At 45.4% G+C, this 19317-nt stretch overlaps 1 protein-coding gene and 1 long non-coding RNA gene across 14 annotated transcripts in view; one reads left to right on the plus strand and one right to left on the minus strand.

Annotated features, from left to right (window-relative positions):
* The window catches only part of PAXIP1 (PAX interacting protein 1), a 47891-nt gene extending 45586 nt beyond the window's left edge, over positions 1–2305 (plus strand). For 3 of the 4 annotated variants that reach the window (XM_036862826.1, XM_036862825.1, XM_036862823.1), the window contains 3 exons: positions 1059–1193; positions 1281–1356; positions 1450–2305. In XM_036862826.1, coding sequence (XP_036718721.1) covers positions 1059–1193; positions 1281–1356; positions 1450–1559 — 321 coding nt within the window. In that variant the 3' untranslated portion in view covers positions 1560–2305. The remainder of the gene's footprint in view (positions 1–1058; positions 1194–1280; positions 1357–1449) is intronic. The other variant, XM_036862824.1, reaches the window with a different exon arrangement.
* LOC118900465 lies at positions 27–18729 on the minus strand. Of its 10 annotated transcripts, none has more exons than XR_005021153.1 (10): positions 18288–18729; positions 17567–18026; positions 17231–17437; positions 15728–16057; positions 12607–12776; positions 10847–10851; positions 3491–3642; positions 3217–3326; positions 1706–2066; positions 27–165 (listed from the first exon to the last, which is right to left on the minus strand). It is a non-coding gene; the product is annotated as an uncharacterized LOC118900465 (long non-coding RNA). The 10 variants fall into 10 exon arrangements; XR_005021154.1 differs by having other exon boundaries at positions 3217–3329; XR_005021155.1 differs by lacking the exon at positions 3217–3326 and having other exon boundaries at positions 18447–18729.
* Between the last annotated feature and the right edge of the window lie 588 nt (positions 18730–19317).

Here is a 19317-nt window from a genome sequence, read left to right on the forward strand (position 1 = left end):
AGGGAAGTGAGATGAGGCCCCCGGACGCGACAGCTGCTACAGCTGTGGGCGACAGCGAGGGCCTCCGGGGAGCCGGGCCCCCGTCCCCACTGCACGGGCGGGCCTCCTCGCGCACGGTGTTTCTGGAGGTCTTCGGCACCTGCAGGGTCCTGCTGTTTACCACAGCTAAAAGAATCCATACAGAGTTAAATAAATAGATTAGAGGTATGCATTACAGATACCCGGTTCAAAGAGTTATGTGTATGAATAGGTAGGAGACATTTAAATTGATTTTTTTGCTTTTAACAACTTACATTACTTAATACTATTCTCATTAAATGTATACTCAGCTAGAGAATGGAAACCATTCTTGGGAACATATTAATTGAATCTGTGCCTAATAATTCTAGACTAGAATATTTAAATATTTGTTAGATAAGATAGAACACTCTGGAAAACTGTCTTTGTATCAAACAGTGGCTTAGTAAATTAATAAAGATAATCATTTTTTTATCCTTCTTAAGGAGCCAATTTAGGAATCAGAAATGATTTGCAATACTGAGTTAAGAGTATTTTACCTAAGATAGTCTGATTTTTCTAAGTATTTGAGGAGTTTAAAACAAGATAGTATTTTGGGTACACTTAGGAGCAAGGGTGTTTGTTTGTTAGAAAATTTTAACCAGCAAAATCATTTCCTGTCTGTTTGTTTGAGCTTTACAGTTTAGAATTTTACAGAAATTGAGAAAACGTCCCTATTCTTGCTTTTACCGCAGAGTACTTCATGTCTTTTAGGAATGTAAGTTCCTAAAATGTAATTGTAAGTTGCTTACATTGTAAGAATGTAAGTTGCTATCAATAAGTATAGGTCGTACCTAACATATGAAAGTGCTGAAGTTATTTCCGAATTTACACGCCTGGAGTCTCCCAGGCCCACTTCAGGTTGGGACTAGCAGGGGCTAGTACGTGTATCCCCATGAAATTAGACATTCTGTCAAAAATCCCAGGGTAGAATGAGCAATTACGTACACTAAAAATTCAATTTAAAAAACATAATACCCATATTTTCATTTTATTTTTAGGCGAAATATTTTTACATCACTCCTGGAATCTGCCCGAGTCTTTCAACTATGAAAGCGATTGTGGAATGTGCAGGAGGGAAAGTACTGTCTAAACAGCCGTCTTTCCGGAAACTCATGGAACATAAGCAAAATAAGGTGGACAGAAGTAAAATACGCTGTTGAATTCATCATCGTCACGTATACGAGCCGTTGTTTAGTAACCAATGATTTTCTTTTCATTAGAGTTTGTCAGAAATAATTTTAATATCCTGTGAAAATGACCTTCACTTGTGTCGAGAATATTTTGCCAGAGGAATAGGTACGGTTTATTCCTCTTGCCCTGTATTGAGAGTGTGTCAGTGCACACACAGCAGCGCATTTGTTTAACGGTTTTTGTTTTCACTCCTTTCAGACGTTCATAATGCAGAGTTTGTTCTGACTGGCGTGCTCACACAGACACTGGACTACGAATCATATCCTTTGACAGACAGACGTGTGGCACGGCAAGCCTCTCGTCGTTAACACCGGAGCCTGTGTGCTCCGTGTGTCCACGAATGAGGGAATTTTTGCCAGGGTTGGTGATAAAAGTGATAAAAGACCCCTTACATCTTTGGAGATTTTGTTTCTATACGATATCTGCTCTTACCTCTCTCCAGGTTTTTTCCTACCTTTGGGTGATTGGTGGGTGTCATCTCAGGGCCCCTTTTCTTGCGTCTGTAGCCTGAAAGGAGCCTGAGTCATTCTGCCCCCGGATGGTTGGAGCCCCGCCCGGGTGGATGGCTCAGAGTCGCAGGGGTTGGCGAGGGCTTGGGCGCCCGAAGCGCACCACCTCAGCGGCCTGTATTGGATGCTGTCACTAGTTTGCATTGTGTTTGTTTGGAAGTTGTTTTCCTCAACAAGCTTACATATAAATTTAACTGACGTACCTGCGCTGGTGACTGGAGCCCGGCGCACGGGTCTGGCTGTGTCAGCTGCCGGATGGAGTGGCCCCCGCTCCCTTCACAGACGCCCTTGTTTTCCAGCTGCTTTCTTCGGGGACAAGCATTTTAAAGCAGGAAGACAAATATATTAAATATACTGCATCTTATTAAGATGTGCAATTTTATTCTGATGAAACATAAATTATGTTTTGTATTATATGACTTTAAGAGCCCAGATTAGGTTTTATGATTCATTTGCCGGGTTTTTAAATGTTTTCACAACACTGTTAATGGAACTTTAGCTGCAAATAAAATGGTGTAAATAAAGACCTTGCTATCTCTAAATTATGGATGTTAAAGATTTGAAATGTTTTGTACTTTTATTTCTTACACTCTTTTCTTTTATATTGATATCTTGCCCACATTTTAAATAAATGTACTTTTGAACTTAGAATTGAGTGGTCCTTTGTTATTACACGTTTTTTGTATAATTTATATGATTTGCATTAAACTGGATCCCATTTTAAGTAATTTCAAGGCAAAATATTTTCTAGTAAATTTTCTCCTAAAGAAATAATTTCTGGAAGGTAGCCATTTTCTGTCAAGGTAATAAATAAATTCCTGGGCAGAGGCATATTCAGAATATTTAGCAATTACTACAAACAAACAGGCACCAACCAGCCAGAATCATTAATACCACAAAAACCCATATATATATCCCGCTTCTATTCCAGGTATGGTTCTAATACACGTCCTGTTGGGTTGTAGGTACAGAAGCATACTGGAGACTACCATCTTATCAGTAACCACTAACATATGAATATATAATACACTACATTTATTAATATATTCAAGAACGATACTGTCACAGAGGTTCAGCACTGCCCTCACATCACTGCTCATCAGGTGTGTTCCTGAAACACTGGATTTGCCTCCATAGCAATGTCTGAGATGTCTCCCTAGAAGTAGTTGTGATCTACTCCAAAGTCTACTCGCCAATTGCACAGTCTCTACAGTTTAATTCTTGAACACAGTTTAAGTGGAGCACGTGCATTAGAAAAGTTAGTGAACTCCCCATCCCAGGAATTCTCAGCATTCCCGTAAGGCTCTGACGTTGGTTACACACATTGAAGACATCATTACTTTAGGTGTTCTCCCAACTCTGATGGTGGAACCACATGGAGTTACTCCTACCAATGGGAAGGAAATCACCCACGACTTCACAATTTTAAAGTCAGGCTCAACACCTTCAACCTTACCTGTGCCGTCTCTAAAGCCTTGACCTGTGGCAACTTCCTAGTGACCCAGCTGCTGCCGTGTGGGTACACCTTCACTCTCTCTCAACACGAGTGATTGATACGCTGATTGTCTACTGGAAACATTTATCTGTTGAGCTCTTTAAAATACACCCGAACAGCAGTTTTGTTCAGATGTACCACATGCTGGCACTTGTATTTTTAACAAACTGTATCTCAAACTGTGTGTACATTTTAGCTCATACTTTTGTACCTAAGCAAACTTAGGGATACTTACCTGTAGAACTGACCTTTTCTCCTCACGTACAACAGGTGGAATGAGTGTTGATATGAAATAATTTAGAATCTGTAAAATCCCAGAAGTACAGAAGAGTTTCATAAGTTGGAACAAAATCTTGATCGCAAAGTATTCAGAATACGGCCCTCCTCCTTACACCTTGAAGAAAAGTGAAGATAATGATGGAATAAAGGCCTTCTGGGTAGAGTATATGCATCTGTTCAGTCTTCAGTGGAGATGGGGTTTGTTTAACCAACATGCAAGTATGACTGATTTGATTAACCTTTCAATGAGTGTTTTTTTCAAAAGCTGCCAAGAATAATCCTTAAAAACTCCAGGAGCTGTCTGCAGCCAACTGGCTTGCACAGCTGCTAAGCATTGATTTGGTGGCTCAGAGGAAGTTACATGTGAACATTTAAGAATAAAGTAAATCAACTTCTTAGAGAAGTTGATTACATTAGAAAATTATTTCTCCTAGGAATAGAAGTCTTTCACTTAGTCCTGTTGTTTTCGTCTGGCTCAAGGTTTTTTAATAGAAATGCAAACCACATACGTAATTTTAAAGTTCCTGGTAGCCACAGTAAAAAAGCTTTTAGATTTAGTTTCTAAAATTTTATTTGATATATCTAAAATATTGTTTCATTTACAAGTAATATTTTTAATTGAGTTTTACTCTTTTTTCTTTTTTTATATTTCATACCACTTACAGTTTAAAAAGATTTATATACCCGTTATTCTAAGGGTAAGGTGTTTTCCAGTAACTGAGTTAGTGCCAACTTTTTAAAATTAATTTTTATTGGAGTGTAGTTGATTTACAATATCGTGTTAGTTTCAGGTGTACAGCAAAGTGAATCAGTTATACATATACATATATCCACTCTTCTTTAGATTCTTTTCCCATATAGGTCATTACAGAGTACTGAATAGAGTTCTCTGTGCTGTACAGTAGGTTCTTATTATATATTTTATATATAGTAGTGTGTGTACGTCAATCCCAATCTCCCAATTTATCCTTCCTCCATCGGTGTTAATTTTAAGTTAAAATTCACGAAACCGAGATCGACAGTTCAGCTCCTCACTCACGCCAGGCGCGTTTCCAGTGCCCGGTGACCGGGTGTAGCTGGTCACCTGTGAGGAGTGTGAGCCGTCTGTATCCCGTCTCACTCTGCAAACAAGGGTGGAAGAAATGTGAACGCCACTGAAGACGACATACGTGCTGCATCCAAATAAGCCCAGGATCGTGTCTCTGTGCAGACAAAAGCACAGGACTTTGAATCAAGAATCAAGATGACGGAGTAGAAAGACATGGAGCTTGCCCCCTCCCACAAATACATCAGAAGTACATCTACACGTGGAGCAGCTCTCACAGAGCACCTGCCGAGCCCTGGCAGAGAATCTCAGACACCCAGAAATGCAAGGAAGATCTCCACGTAACCCCGTAGGATGAAGGGGAAAAAGGAAGCAGGACGGGACCTGCGCCCCTGGGAGGGAGCTGCGAAAGAGGAAAGGTTCCCGCACCCCGGGAAGACCCTCGCTCACGGGGAGATCAGCCGGGACAGAAAGGGGGCTTCAGAGGCTCAGAGCAGAGCAAGGCAGCCGGTGTGCGGCAGGCAGAAGAGAGACCAGCACAGAGGGTCCGTGCTACCTCCCTGCAGACCCCAGCCTGAAACACACACCTGCTGGTACGTGCGGGGTTTGGGGGCTGAAACCCAGGCTTCAGAGGACAGACCAGGGGAGAGGGCTGGGGTCGGCTGCACAGACACAGCCTGAGGGGCTGGAGTGCAGTATGGGCTGCGCAGAGGAAGCCCAACCCGCCACAGAAGGGAAGCGTCGCTGTTAAGGGGCACATGAAGGGAGGGGTGGGGCCCCAGGGCAGCCTCACCCTGCGTGCTCACAGCCAGCTCGCACCGCCGTTGGAACCCCGTTGTTAACACGCGTGCAAAGGGAGGGGTGGGCCCCCCAGGGCAGCCTCTTTCTCCGCGCTCTCGGCCAACACGGCGCTGCCTTCACCGGCTCTGGGAGCACGTGCAAGAGCCAGTGGGCTGTCCACACGCCGAGGTGGGGCTGAAATCAGAGCCCTCTCCCTGTGGCTGTACAATCCACAGATTTGTGCCACTGCCGCCAGCTTTGCAAACTCAGTGCTGAGTGGACAACGGGCGCTTCCGTGGCTGGGACAGGCCTGGCCTTAGCAGCTGTGGGCTCTGTGTGGGTGCACACGTGGGGCGGGGCCGGGGTCTGGGCTGCTTCCGTAGCTCCCACGGCAGGTCTAGGTGCGTAACTACTGCAGTCCTGGTACCTGACTTCAGTGGACCTGCACTGGTGGTTTTGTGAACACAGTGCCTGAGGGACATCAGGGCCAACTGTCTGCATCCCCACCATGGAGGCGAGGCCGAGAGGAGTGCCAACAACAGTGCATTTTGGGAGCCCACGCAATGGGTGACAGGTGCCACCAGGCAGTGTGCTCTGCACACGGGGACTGCTCCAGCGGGGGAGTACTCAGTGGCAGCACTGCAATCCTGCCCGCCCGACACCGCAGCTTAAAAACAGATCCAGGGGCTTCTGCTCCAGCAGCTGGGGAGCAGACCCTGCCTCCAACAGGGCAATGACAACCACAGAGCAAAGAGGGGGCCCTGCTCAACATCCGGGCAGGCTCTGGTCACCACAACACCAGTCACACCCCCTTTCAAGGGGATAACAGCCAGGACACACTGAGGAAAGAGGAGGCAGGCATCCGTACTCAAAACAGTCCTCGCACCAAAAATATTAAACCTATGCAAGCTACACAGGGAATCTCCCACATAAAAATAGCCCTCCAAGACCACAGTAGATAATTGTTTCTCCTAAACTCATAGAGAAGCATAAATAAAATGAAAAAGCAGAGGAATCGCTCCCAGTTAAAAGGTCAAGAGAATTCCCCTGAAAGAACAATGAAACAGACCTCTTCAGTCTAATAGACACCAAATTCAAAAAGGAGATAATGAAAATACTAAAGGAATTAAGAAGGGCTATTGATAGAGATGCAGATTACTGTTATCAAGGAACTAGAAACTATAAAGAGGAACCAAAAAAAAATTAGAAAATTCATTTGCCAAGATGAAAGCTAAGCTTAAGGCAATAAAAGGCAGATTGAATAATGAAGAATGAACAAGTGATCTGGAAGACAGAATAATGGAAATCATCTAATCAGAACAGCAGACAGAAAGCCAAATGAAAAAAAAAAAATGAAAGAAATATAAGAGACCTATGGGATAATATAAAGCATGCCAATCTACACGTAATAGGGATCCCAGAAGGAGAAGAAAGAGAAAAGGGGACTGAAAATGTATTTGAAGAAATTATGGCTAAAAACTTCCCAAACCTAAAGAAGGAAGCAGACATCCACATACAGGAAGCACAGAGGTTCCAAACAAGATGAACCCAAACAGACCTACACCAAGACATAATTAAAATGGCAAAAGTTAAAGGTCTCTAAAGGCAGCAAGAGAAAAACAAAGAGTTAATGACAAGGGAACCCCATAAGGCTATCAGCCGATTTCTCTATAGAAACATTACAGGCCAGAAGGGAGAGGGAAGATATATTCAAAGTCCTGAAAGAGAAAAATCTGCAACCTAGGATACTCTACCCAGCAAGATTATCATTTAGAATAGGAGAGAGAAATAACTTCTCAGACAAGCAAAAACTAAAAGAATACAGCAATACTAAACCTATCCTAAAGGAAATATTGAAAGGTCTTCTCTAAATAGAAAAGAAGCAAGAATCTATAGGAAAGAGAAAATCACAACTGGAAAGTAAATCACTTAAATAAGCCAGTACACAGATTAAAAAAAAATTAAAAAATAAGATTTCTGTGAAAGCAATGACAACCACAATGAACAGCAAAAGGATAGGCAAGCAGATGTAGAAGAGGACATCAAAATCATAAAATGTGGGGAAGGAGAGTAAGAAAATGTATATATATATTTTTCAGAATGTGTTGGAGCCTATATGACTACCAGTCTAAAGCAAATAGATATTGGAAGGGGTTAACATACTTGAAAAACAGGGTAGCCACAAATCAAAAACATATAATAGATTCACAAAAACCAAAGAAGAGAACACAAGCATAATATAAAAGAAGATCAAACTCAAAAAGAACAAAGAAGAAATACAAAATCAATTCGAAAACAAGGTTTAAAATGGCAATAAATACATATCGATAATTACCTTAAATGTCAATGGACTAAAGGCTCCAATCAAAAGACACAGTGGCAGACTGGATTAAAAAAAAACATGAGCCTACAACATGCTGCCTACAAGAGACCCACTATAGGGCAAAGGACACAGATTGAAAGCAAGGGGCTGGAAAAAGATGTCTTGTCATTGCATGAAATGACAAGAAAGCAAGGGTAGCCATACTCATACCAGACAAAATAGACTTTAAAACAAAGGCTACAAAGAAAGATAAAGAAGGACACTATATAATGATAAAAAGGATCAATACAAGAAGAGGATATTACACTCATCAACATATATGCACCTAATATGGGAGCACCCAAATACATAAAACAAATACTAACAAAGGGCGAAACTGACAGGAATACAATAAAATAGCTGGAGAATTTAACACCCCACTCACATCAATGGACAGATCTTCTAGACAGAAAATCAGTAAGGCAACAGAGATCCTAAATGATACAATAGAACAGACTAATGATATTTTCAGGACATTAGATTAAAAAAAAAACAAAGAACAACAACAACAAAAAACAGAATACACATTCTTTTCAAGTGCACATGGAACATTCTCTAGGATTGACCACATACTAGGGCACAAAACAAGCCTCAACAAATTTAAGAGTATAGAGATTATTTCAGCATCTTTTCTGACCACAGTTGCATGAAACTAGAAATCAACCACAGAAAAACAAGAAAAAAAAAAAAACGATTACATGGAGACAAAGCAACATGTTACTAAAAAACCGATGGGTCAATGATGAAATCAAGAAGTAAATTAAAAAATACCTTGAGACAAATGACAATGAAAACACAACCATACAAAATCTATGGGATGCAGCAAAAGCAGTTCTTGGAAGTTCATAGCAATACAGACCCTCTTCAAGAAACAAGAAAAATCTTAGACTTCCCTGGTGGCACAGTGGTTAAGAATCCGCCTGCCAATGCAGGGGACAAGGGTTCGAGCCCTGGTCCGGGAAGATCCCACATGCTGCGGAGCAACTAAGCCCGTGCACCACAACTACTGAGCCTGTGTTCTAGAGCCCGCGAGCCACAACTACTGAAGCCCGCGGGCCTAGAGCCCATGCTCCACAACAAGAGAAGCCACAGCAATGAGAAGCCTGCACACGGCAATGAAGGGTAGCCCCCGCTCACCGCAACTAGAGAAAGCCCATACGCAGCAACGAAGACCCAACGCAGCCAAAAATAACTAAATAATTTTTAAAAATTAAAAAATTTTTAAAAAGAAACAAGAAAAATCTCAAATAAAAAACCTAACCCACCACCTAGAAGAATTAGAAAAAGAACAGACAAAACCTAAAGTCAAAAAAAAAAATTAAAAAAACCCTAAGTCAGCAGAAGGAAGGAAACAATAGAGATCAGAGAGGAAGTAGAGATTAAAAAGCAATAGAAAAAAAAATCAATAAAACCAAGAGCTGGTTCTTTGAAAGGGTAAACAAAATTGACAAACCTCTGGCCAGGCTCACCAAGAAAAGAGAGAGGACCCAAATACGATAAATAAAAGAGGAGAAATTACAATTGATACCACAGAAAACCATACGAAACCATAAGAGAATACTATGAACAAATATGCCAACCAACTGGACAACCTAGAAGAAATGGACAAGTTTCTAGAAACATAAAGCCCACCAAAACTGAATCAAGAAGATAATTTGAACAGACCTATCACTGGAAGTGAAATAGAATCTGTAATAATAATAATAATAACAACTCTCTACAAAAGTCCAAGACCAGATGGCTTCACAGGCAAATTCTACCAAGCACACAAAGAAAAACTTAAACCAATCATTCTCAAACTCTTCCAAAAGACTGAAGAGGAGGGAACACTCCCAAAGACATTCTATGAAGCCACCATCACCCCAATACCAAAACCAGACAAGGACACTACCAAAAAAGAAAATTACAGGCCAATATGTTTGAATATGATGCAAAAACTCTCAACAAAACATTAGCAAACAGAATCCAACAACATATAAAAAAAGATCATACCCATGACCAAGCTGGATTCATCCCAGGGTCACAAGGATGGTTCAACATACGCAAAAATCAATGTAATACACCACATCAACAAAAGACCAAAAACCACATGATCATCTCAATAGATGCAGAAAAAGCATTTGATAAAATTCAACATCCATTCATGATAAAAAAAAATGCTTACAAAAGTGGGTATGGAGGGAACATTTCAACATAACAAAAGCTATTTATGACAAACCAACAGCCAACATAATACTCAACGACGAAAACCTAAAAGCATTCTTGTTAAGATCTGGAACAAGACAAGGATGCCCACTCTCACCACTGCTATTCAAAAGAGTATTGAAGTCCTAACCATGGCAATCAGACAAGAAATAAAAAGGTATCCAAACTGGTAGGTAAGAGGTAAAATTGTCATTATATTCATATAACATGATATATATAGAAAACCCTAAAGACTCCATACAAAAACTACTAGAACTAATAAATGAATTCAGCAAGGTAGCAGGATACAAGATTAACATACAGAAGTTGGTTGCGTTTTTTACATTAACAATGAAATATCAGAAAGGGAATGTAAAAAACGATCCTGTTTAAAATCACATCAAAAAATACTTAGGAATAAATCTGACCAATGAGGTGAAAGACTTATGGGCTGAGAACTATAAAACATTAATGAAGGAAACTGAAGAGGATTCAAAGAAATGGAAGGATATCCCATGCTCTTGGATTGGAAGAATTAACATTGTTAAAATGGCTGTACTTACCCAAAGCAATCTATAGATTTAATGCAATCCCTATCAAGTTACCCATGACATTTTTCACAGAACTAGAACAAATAACCCTAAAATTTACATGGAACCATAAAAGACCCAAAATATTCCCAAAGCAATCCTGAGGAAAAAGAACAAAGCAGGAGATGTAACCCTCCCAGACTTCAGACAACACTACAAAGCTACAGTAATCAAAACAGCACATGGTACTGGCACAAAAACAGATATATGGACCAATGGAACACAACAGAGATCCCAGAAATAAACCCACACACCTACAGTCAATCTTCGACAAAAGAGGCAAGAATTTACAATGAGAAAAAGACAGTTGGGAAAGTTGGACAGCCACATGTAAATCAATGAAGTTAGAACACACCCTCACACCATACGCAAAAATAAACTCAAAATGGCTTAAAGACTTAAACATAAGACATGACACCATAAAACTCCTAGAAGAGAACACAGGGAAAACATTCTCTGACATAAAAGGTACCAATGTTTTCTTAGGTCAGCCTCCCAAGGCAGTAGAAATAAAAGCAAAAGCAAATGGGACCTAATCAAACATAAGCTTTTGCACAGCAAAGGAAACTGTAAACAAAAAGACAACCTACGGACTGGGAGAAAATATTTGCAAACAATGCAACTGACAAGGGATTAATGTCCAAAATACACAACAGCTCATACAACTCAATATAAAAAAAAAATGGGAAGAAGATCTAAATAGACATTTCTCTAAAGTAGACGTACAGATGGGCAACAGGCACATGAAAAGATGTTCAGCATCACTAGTTATCAGAAAAATGCAAACCAAGACTACGATTTACCACCTCGCACAGGTCAGAATGGCCATCATCAAAAAGTCTGTAAATAACAAATGCTGCAGAGGGTGTGGAGTAAAGGGAACCCTCCTGCACTGTTGGTGGGAATGTAAATTGGTGCAGCCACTGCGGAGAACAGTATGGAGGCGCCTCAAAAAACTGAAAACAGAGCCACCATAGGTTCCAGCAATCCCATTCCTGGGCATATATGCGGAGAAAACTCTAATTCGAAAAGATACATGCTCTCCAGGGTTCAGAGCAGCACTATTTACAATAGCCAGGGCATGGAAGCCACCTAAATGTCCATCAACAGATGAATAGATAGAGATGTGCTATATATACACAGTGGAATACTACTCAGCCATAAAAAGGAATGAAATAATGCCATTTGCAGCACAACAAAGATGGACCTTGAGATTATCATACTAAGTGAAGTCAGTCAGGCAGAGAAAGACAAATACCATATGATATCACTTATATGTGGAATCTAAAATACGGCACAAATGAGCTTATCTGTGGAACAGAAACAGACTCACAGACATAGGGAACAGACTTGTGGTTGCCAAGGGGCAGGGAGGTGGGGGAGGGATGCGCTGGGAGTTGGGATTCGCAGATGTAAGCTATTATATAGCAAATGGATAAATAAGGTCCTACTGTAGAGCACAGGGAACTGTATTCCATATCCTGTGATAAACCATGATGGAAAAGAATATGAAAAAGAATGTATTTACGTGTATAACTGAATCACTCTGCTGTACAGCAGAAATTAACACAACGTTGTAAATCAACCATGTTTCCATAAGATAATTTTTTTTTAAAAAAGTACGTTTCCCCTCGTACGTGACAGATCACCTGTGGCGGACTAGGCACTGAGGAGAAACGTGGAAGAAATAACCAGCATCCTCGCCCTCCAGGGGTTTTACAGTCTCATCAGGAAAAGTTTACATGTCTTAATCCTGCAAATGTTTAGTAATTAAGAAAAATACTTTAATAACAGCCACAAAACACTACTTAAATATTGTAGCGCAGAAAAGAACGAGGCTGATGAGACAACTACCCTCACCGCTAAACCACGTGCTACTCAGTTCCTGAAATTACCTAATTTTGTTGAATTGAAAAGCGCTCAAGCAAAGGTCTACGCTTGTGGGGAGTCCCGCCGTCTCCTGTGCACCTTGCATGGATCTCAACCTGTCCCAGGCAACCTGCTCTCTCCTGCCGCTCCTCACTCACTCATCTGCCGTGTCCTGGTCACACTCGGCCACAAGCATGTCACCTTCAACTGTCCCCTCCCCACACCTCCTGCCTGTGCCTCACCTGCTTCGTTCACTCGGCTGCGCAGACGTTCACGCTGCTCCATCCCCGTCACCGTCACCGCTGGCGGACTCCTGTCCCTCCCGGAAATCTGAACAGGCTTCTAGTTGCCTCCGGGCCTCCGGTCTCTTCCCTTTCCCAGTGTCCTCCAGACTTTTGCAAGAGCAATTTATCTGAAATTCTGGTTGTCACATGCCTGCTAGAAAGAGGGAAGGACCCAAATTGTGATGTTTCACATCTTTCTTAATCTCTTGTGACATCCTCACCCCACCCCCTCATTCCCAGCGGTCACACGGGTTTCCTCGCTGCTCCTTGTACGAGGGAACTCCCATTCCCACCTGGCAAGCTCCCCTCCTCACTAAGGCCTGTAAAGCTTTCCCTGATGCTCCCAGGCTGTCTCTGTAGCTTCTTCCTCTTCATAGCTTTAGCGCTGTGACACAGTATAACAAATGCCTCGGAGATGGCACTAAGTTACTCTTCAATCTATTTCTCCACTGCTGTGACAAAGCACAAGCAACAACAACAACAAAAAAACGGATCAGTCGGACCACGTCAAAACCTAAAACCTTAGTGTTTCAAAAGGCACAACAGAGTAAAAAGGCAACCCGTAGGATGGGGGAAATATTGCAAGCCTGTATCTGATCAGGGGCTAATATCCAGAATATAAAAAGAACTACTACAACTCAACAAAAAGACAACCTGATTTTAAAACGAGCAAAGGACCTAAGTGTCCACTGACAGATGAATGGATAAAGAAGATGTGGCACATATATACAATGGAATATTACTCAGCCATAAAAAGAAATGAAATTGAGTTATTTGTAGTGAGGTGGATGGACCTAGAGACTGTCATACAGAGTGAAGTAAGTCAGAAAGAGAAAAATATGCTAACACATATATATGGAATCTAAAAAAAAAAAAAAAAAAAGGATCTGAAGAACCTAGGGGCGGGAAAGGAATAAAGACGCAGATCTACTAGAGAATGGACTTGAGGACGTGGGGAGGGGGAAGGGTAAGCTGGGACAAAGTGAGAGAGTGGCATGGACATATATACACTACCAAATGTAAAATAGGTAGCTAGTGGGAAGCAGCCGCATAGCACAGGGAGATCAGCTCGGCGCTTTGTGTCCACCTAGAGGGGTGGGATAGGGAGGGTGGGAGGGAGATGCAAGAGGAAAGAGATATGGGGACATATGTATATGTATAACTGATTCACTTTGTTATAACGCAGAAACTAACACACCATTGTAAAGCAATTATACTCCAATAAAGATGTTAAAAAATAAATAAGTAAATAAAATAAAATGAGCAAAGGACTTGAACAGACATTTCTCCAAAGAAGACGTATAAACAGCCACTAAGCACAAGAAAAGATGCTCACCATCACTGATCACCAGGGAAAAGCAAAACTACGAGACACCCCCTCACACCCATCAGGATGGCCACCATCCAAAAACAAAACAAAAATCACAGTAGGGGCTTCCCTGGTGGCGCAGTGGTTGAGAGTCTGCCTGCCAATGCAGGGGACACGGGTTCGAGCCCTGGTCTGGGAGGATCCCACATGCCGCGGAGCAACTGGGCCTGTGAGCCACAACTACTGAGCCTGTGCGTCTGGAGCCTGTGCTCCGCAACAAGAGAGGCCACGATGGTGAGAGGCCCGCGCACCGCGATGAAGAGTGGCCCCCGCTCGCCACAACTAGAGAAAGCCCTCGCACAGAAACGAAGACCCAACACAGCCAAAAATAAATAAATTAATTAAAAAAAAATCACAGTAAGTGTTGGTGAGGATGTGGAGAAATTGGCACCCTATGCACCGTCGGCAGAAACGTAAAATGGTACAGCCATGGCGGAAAGCATTATAGTAGCTCCTCACATTTTTTAAAAAGAATTACCATATGATCCAGCAATTCTACTGGGTATGCACCCCAAATAACTGAAAGCAACGTCTCCATGAGACATGTATACATGTTCGTAGCAGCATTATTCACAAAAACCAAAAACTGGAAGCAAGCCGAGTGTATCCCCACTGATGTATAAACAAAATGTGGTCCATACATACACCAGAATACGGTTCAGCCTTAAAAAGGAAGGAAGTTCTGAAAGGAAGGAAAAAATTCAGGAAATGCAATGTGGCTGAACCTTGAGGATGTAATACTAAGTGAAATAAGCCCGTCACAAAAGGGCAAATGCTATAAGATTCTACTCACATGAGGTGCCTGGAGAGGTCAAATTCACAGAGGCAGGAAGTAGATGGTGGGGGCCAGGGGCTGGGGGTGGGGGATGAAGGGGAAGCTAGTGTTTAAATGGGGACAGAGTTTCAGTTTGGGACGATGGAAAATTCTGGAGATGGGTGGTGACGATGGCCACACAACATCGTGACTGTACCTAATGCCGCTTAATTGTACACTTAAAAGTAGCTAAAATGGGAAGTTATGTGTATTTCATAATTTCTAAAAAAGAGAAAAAGGAGACAACGCTAGTTAAGCCAGTGAGCAGTGGAGATCGGAAAGATTCTACCGTGGGCACCTTCTTCTGTCCTCGAGACTGTCACTGAACGCTCTTAAACCAGGTTTTCAAAACCGCAAATCCACACGTAGAATTAAATTATAACCAAATGTATCAGAGAGTGCGCGTGCGTGCACGTCCACATTTTTCTGTAGCTTCCATCACATCCGAAAAGGGTTTTGACCCAGAAAAGAGCCAGCATTTACTGTGCTAAACCAAAGAACAATGGCTGGAGAAGCAGTTCTGGAGAGACAGAAGGAGGCCCTCTGAATAGCTGGGGCTCCACAAAAGCAACGAGAACCCATCAATGGTCAAAACATCAATGGTTAAAACCAACTTTCAATGGTCAAAACCAACTTTCAGACTTTGGAGGCTGGGCTGTCTGTCCACTGAGCCGTGTAGGGCTTTGGTTTTAGGTTTCAAAGCTCTAGAGCTTCTGAGGTTATGCATCTAGATCTTAGAGGCACACTCCGTGGGCAACGTCTGATGACCTGGTGGTCCCGAGGAGCCACGGCAGCCAAAGCGCCCGGCCCCTCCCGAGGGCAGCGCGGGCAGCCCTGCTCGGGTCCCCATGTGCCCACAGCTTCCCACTGGGACCTTCCGTGGGGCCGGTGCCCACCCGAAAGCAGCCTGCGCGGCTCCTGGACTCCCTTCCATCACCGGGCAGGGGAAACGTGCCTCCATTTGCGTCCTGGACAGAGAGGGAAGGTCCGCTCTCCTGGGGATGTGCAGAGGCTTCAGGGAAGCAGGTGGGACTCTGCAGACGGGCTGCGCCGCCCTGGCTGTCGGGGGCCTCACGGCTCCGTTCCCGGTGTCACGTCCCATCGGCGTGACAGGAGCATCACACCGGACGTACTGCACGTCTCCCGGGTCCTCGTCCCCGACACCGAGCAGAGGACTGTCCCCGCCAGCGTACAGCGGCCTCCTGCTTCCCTCTGGGCCTCAGACCCTGAGCGGAACAGAGAAGGAGACGCGTCTGACCTCTGCTGCCTCCCTGACCCCGGGCGGTCAGGCTCAAGGGCACCGCAGGCCCGACCCAGAGCCCAGAGCCCAGAGCCCAGAGCCCAGAGCCCGTGTGGAGAAGCCCGGAGAGTTCTGAGAACGAGGCAGCTGCCTTGCTGTGCACAATCTGGGGAAAAGACGGGATTTTATAAGGTCATTACTGAGACCCACAGATCCATCTTAACAAGAACAACAAAACAGGCCCCCCTCCCAGTCACATCCTGAGTGCGACCTTCCAGAATTCGAGACCTAAACTCTAGCATCACCTGCACCTTAGACTAACTCGCCGCCAGCGTGACACGCCGGACAGGTGTGTCAGAGACAGGGGCGTGGCTTGTATTGACACGGATTGACAACTGCTAACGTGTTGTTTGAGCACCATTTGTACACTTTCCCAGCAGTAGTCTTCTCTTTCTGATGACTTTATTGCAGCGCCTGCCCTGGAGGGGTAATGGTGAACAGAGCACTGGGCACCTCCCCTGAAATTGCTTAAAAAAAAAAAAAAAAAAAAAAAAACCAATAAAACACCCCCAGCTGTCCTGATTATTTTTAGTCGGGATTTATCATTGGTAAACTTTGTTTTGCATATGCATGTAAGATACTTGGTTTTTATTTCAATTTACTATTTTTGGATTTTTTCCTAATACAGAAATGAGGTATGATTGCTGTCATCACCATCACCTGGTATCATTAGACAACAGAATGAAGATGATGCCAGTCTTGGGTTGTGGACAGTGACACTTCCCTTCCTTAGAATAATGTCCTTTTCTATGGAAAGTTATCTAGAGAAGGAATGATAGACAGCATGCTAATTATGTTGGCACCTAGACACACACACACAATCTATTTTCCCCAGAAAAACAGTTGAACGTTTGAAAGCCACTGCCTGTATATAATAAGAAACAAAGTTATTTTCTGAGTGTAGATACAAAAGTATCAGAGTTTAAGAACTGGTGACAAGATGGCACAATTCACAGCTCTTTTTCACAGCTAGTAAAGCTCATTTCAACAGCCCAGGAAAACCAGCAACACAGTTGCTCTGGGATCAGTGAAGCGCAGGAAACAAAAGCAGCCTCTTTGGAATAATACCTTAAAATGGAGCATGGACGAGGGGGCCTACCCGCTAATCCTGAAGACGGTTACATCACCAGATTTCAGCACAGATGGAGGAGTTTACAGATGCTGGTCAACTGCTCAGTTAACAGCCCTGGTCACACTCCCTGAGAAGAAGCGCCTGTAAGAACACTGCTTGTCCCGAAAGAAGAGCCACAGAAACCGCAGGGACCACGCACTCCAAGTGTCAGTGAACAGCTCGGAGCAGGAAGCCCTGGCGGAGGGCACAGCCCCTGTGAGGGGAGGGCTGCAGGGCCCCCCCTGAACGCCCCAAGACCCGGGCAAGGCGTGTCATTCACGGAGAAGCCCCAAATGAGGAAATTCTGCCTGAAGCCAACATTACCTGATGTTTTCGAAACCACAAACTGGTTCAGGTGGCGCAGAGTCAGCGGCCCCGAGCGCAGTGTCCCTGTGCAGTTGGTACCCAACCAGGTTCCTCTTGGCTGATGCACAGCAAGCCAAACGCCGAGACGCCCGGGTCTGTTGGCGAGGCGGCCAAGCCAGGAGATAGGAGGGCAGATCTCAGCTCTGCGTCCCGGAAGGGAAGGGAAGGGGCTCGGGGTATTTACGCGATAACGAATAAAGAAGCAGGGCCACCTGAGGCGTGGGGAGCGCGGGGAAAGGTGACTGATGATTGGAGAAAGGTGCGGGACTCCTTCTGCGCAGGCGTAGCTGGGCTACAGGCCCCTGCACGGTCTAGAGGGCGCTCGGCGGGCCCTCGCGCAGGCCCGGCTCGGGAATCGGTGGTCCCATCCGGCCCCAACCAGCTCAGCTCCAACTGGACGCAGCTGATTCCAAGTTGCCTGGAAACAACCCAGGCAAACAGCTTATTGCTTAGGCTACGTGCTGCCTGGTGGACACTCAAGTCTTAACTAACCTTGATTAGTGAGGGCAGGTGAAAAGGATTTGACTCGTGACCCACGGATTCGCAGTCAGATGTCTGAGCTGCAGGTGGCCTGTGGCAGCTGTACGGTCATGGGGGGGGGTGTGGGCATCCCCCCTCCACCCAAGGCCCCGACCCGCCGCTGGTACCCCAGGCGTTCTCCGGGACCTTGGGCGCTCACCAGTCGGCCTGGAAATGGAATCCAGGCTCAGGCTGCAGGCAGGGACACGGCCCTGGGGTGGAGGGCCAATCTGCCCTGCTGGGATCTCGAGTTTTCCTTAGTCCCCAGCTGTTTCCTCACCCCAAGGAGGCCTGTGATAGGGACTCGACGATCGATCACCAGCGCGGGCGGGGTCCCCGAGCAGGTCCTGGGCGAGCGAGGCCTCTCCTGCCCGCCCCCGGGTCCCCAGCTCCGGAGCACGAGGCGGCGGCCGGGAAGAATGAGCCGGACTGAGCCGAGAGCCGGCGGGCGCTGCCCGGGGCGGGGTGGCCCCCAAGTGCCCGCCGCTGCCCTCAGGCCGGGCTCGCTTCGCGGGCCGCAGCTCTGACTCAGGCCTGCGTCCTCACCCAGCCGCCGCCCCCGCGCCCGCCCCTGCAGCTCCCAGCGTGTGGCCCCCGCGGGCGGCCGTCCCCCGGAACGCAGGCTCCGCGCGCCCCCTGCCGGCCGGCCGGGCGCGCAGCCCCGCAGGCGCCGAGCCCGCCCGCGCGCCGCTCGCCCCCGGCCTCGGGAAGGGCCTCGGGAAGGGCCCCGGCGCAGCCTCGCTGTGACCCCGGCCCTCGGCTCCCGGGGTCTCGGACGGGGCCCGGCGGAGTCCCGCCCGCTTGATCCGGGCTCCGCGCCTCACGGCCGCCGGGGCCCACCTGCCCCTCCCGGTGCGGGGGCTGCGGCGCCCCCGGCGCGGTGGGAGCGGACGGCGCAGGCGCAGACGGGGCTCACCCGGGCCCCCGCCCCCCGCGGCCACCCGGTGACCCAGCGCCCGGCTCACGCGGCCCGCGCTCCCGGGGAGCCTCGGCCCACCCATCACTTTCCCGCGGACTAGAGCCCGCCCACCTCCAGCACCTGGAAACCTGTTTCCCAGAGATTTTTCAGGTTTTAGTTCAGGAAACTTGAAATGCAAATGGCCAGGCATCTTTCCAGCTCTTTGGTTAAAAAAAAAAAAAAGAATTCTAGTCGTTCTGAATAATATCAGCTTCAGTTTACTGACGACTGC

The sequence above is a fragment of the Balaenoptera musculus genome, chromosome 9 (assembly GCF_009873245.2).
Source record: "Balaenoptera musculus isolate JJ_BM4_2016_0621 chromosome 9, mBalMus1.pri.v3, whole genome shotgun sequence".
Lineage (NCBI taxonomy): Eukaryota > Metazoa > Chordata > Mammalia > Artiodactyla > Balaenopteridae > Balaenoptera > Balaenoptera musculus.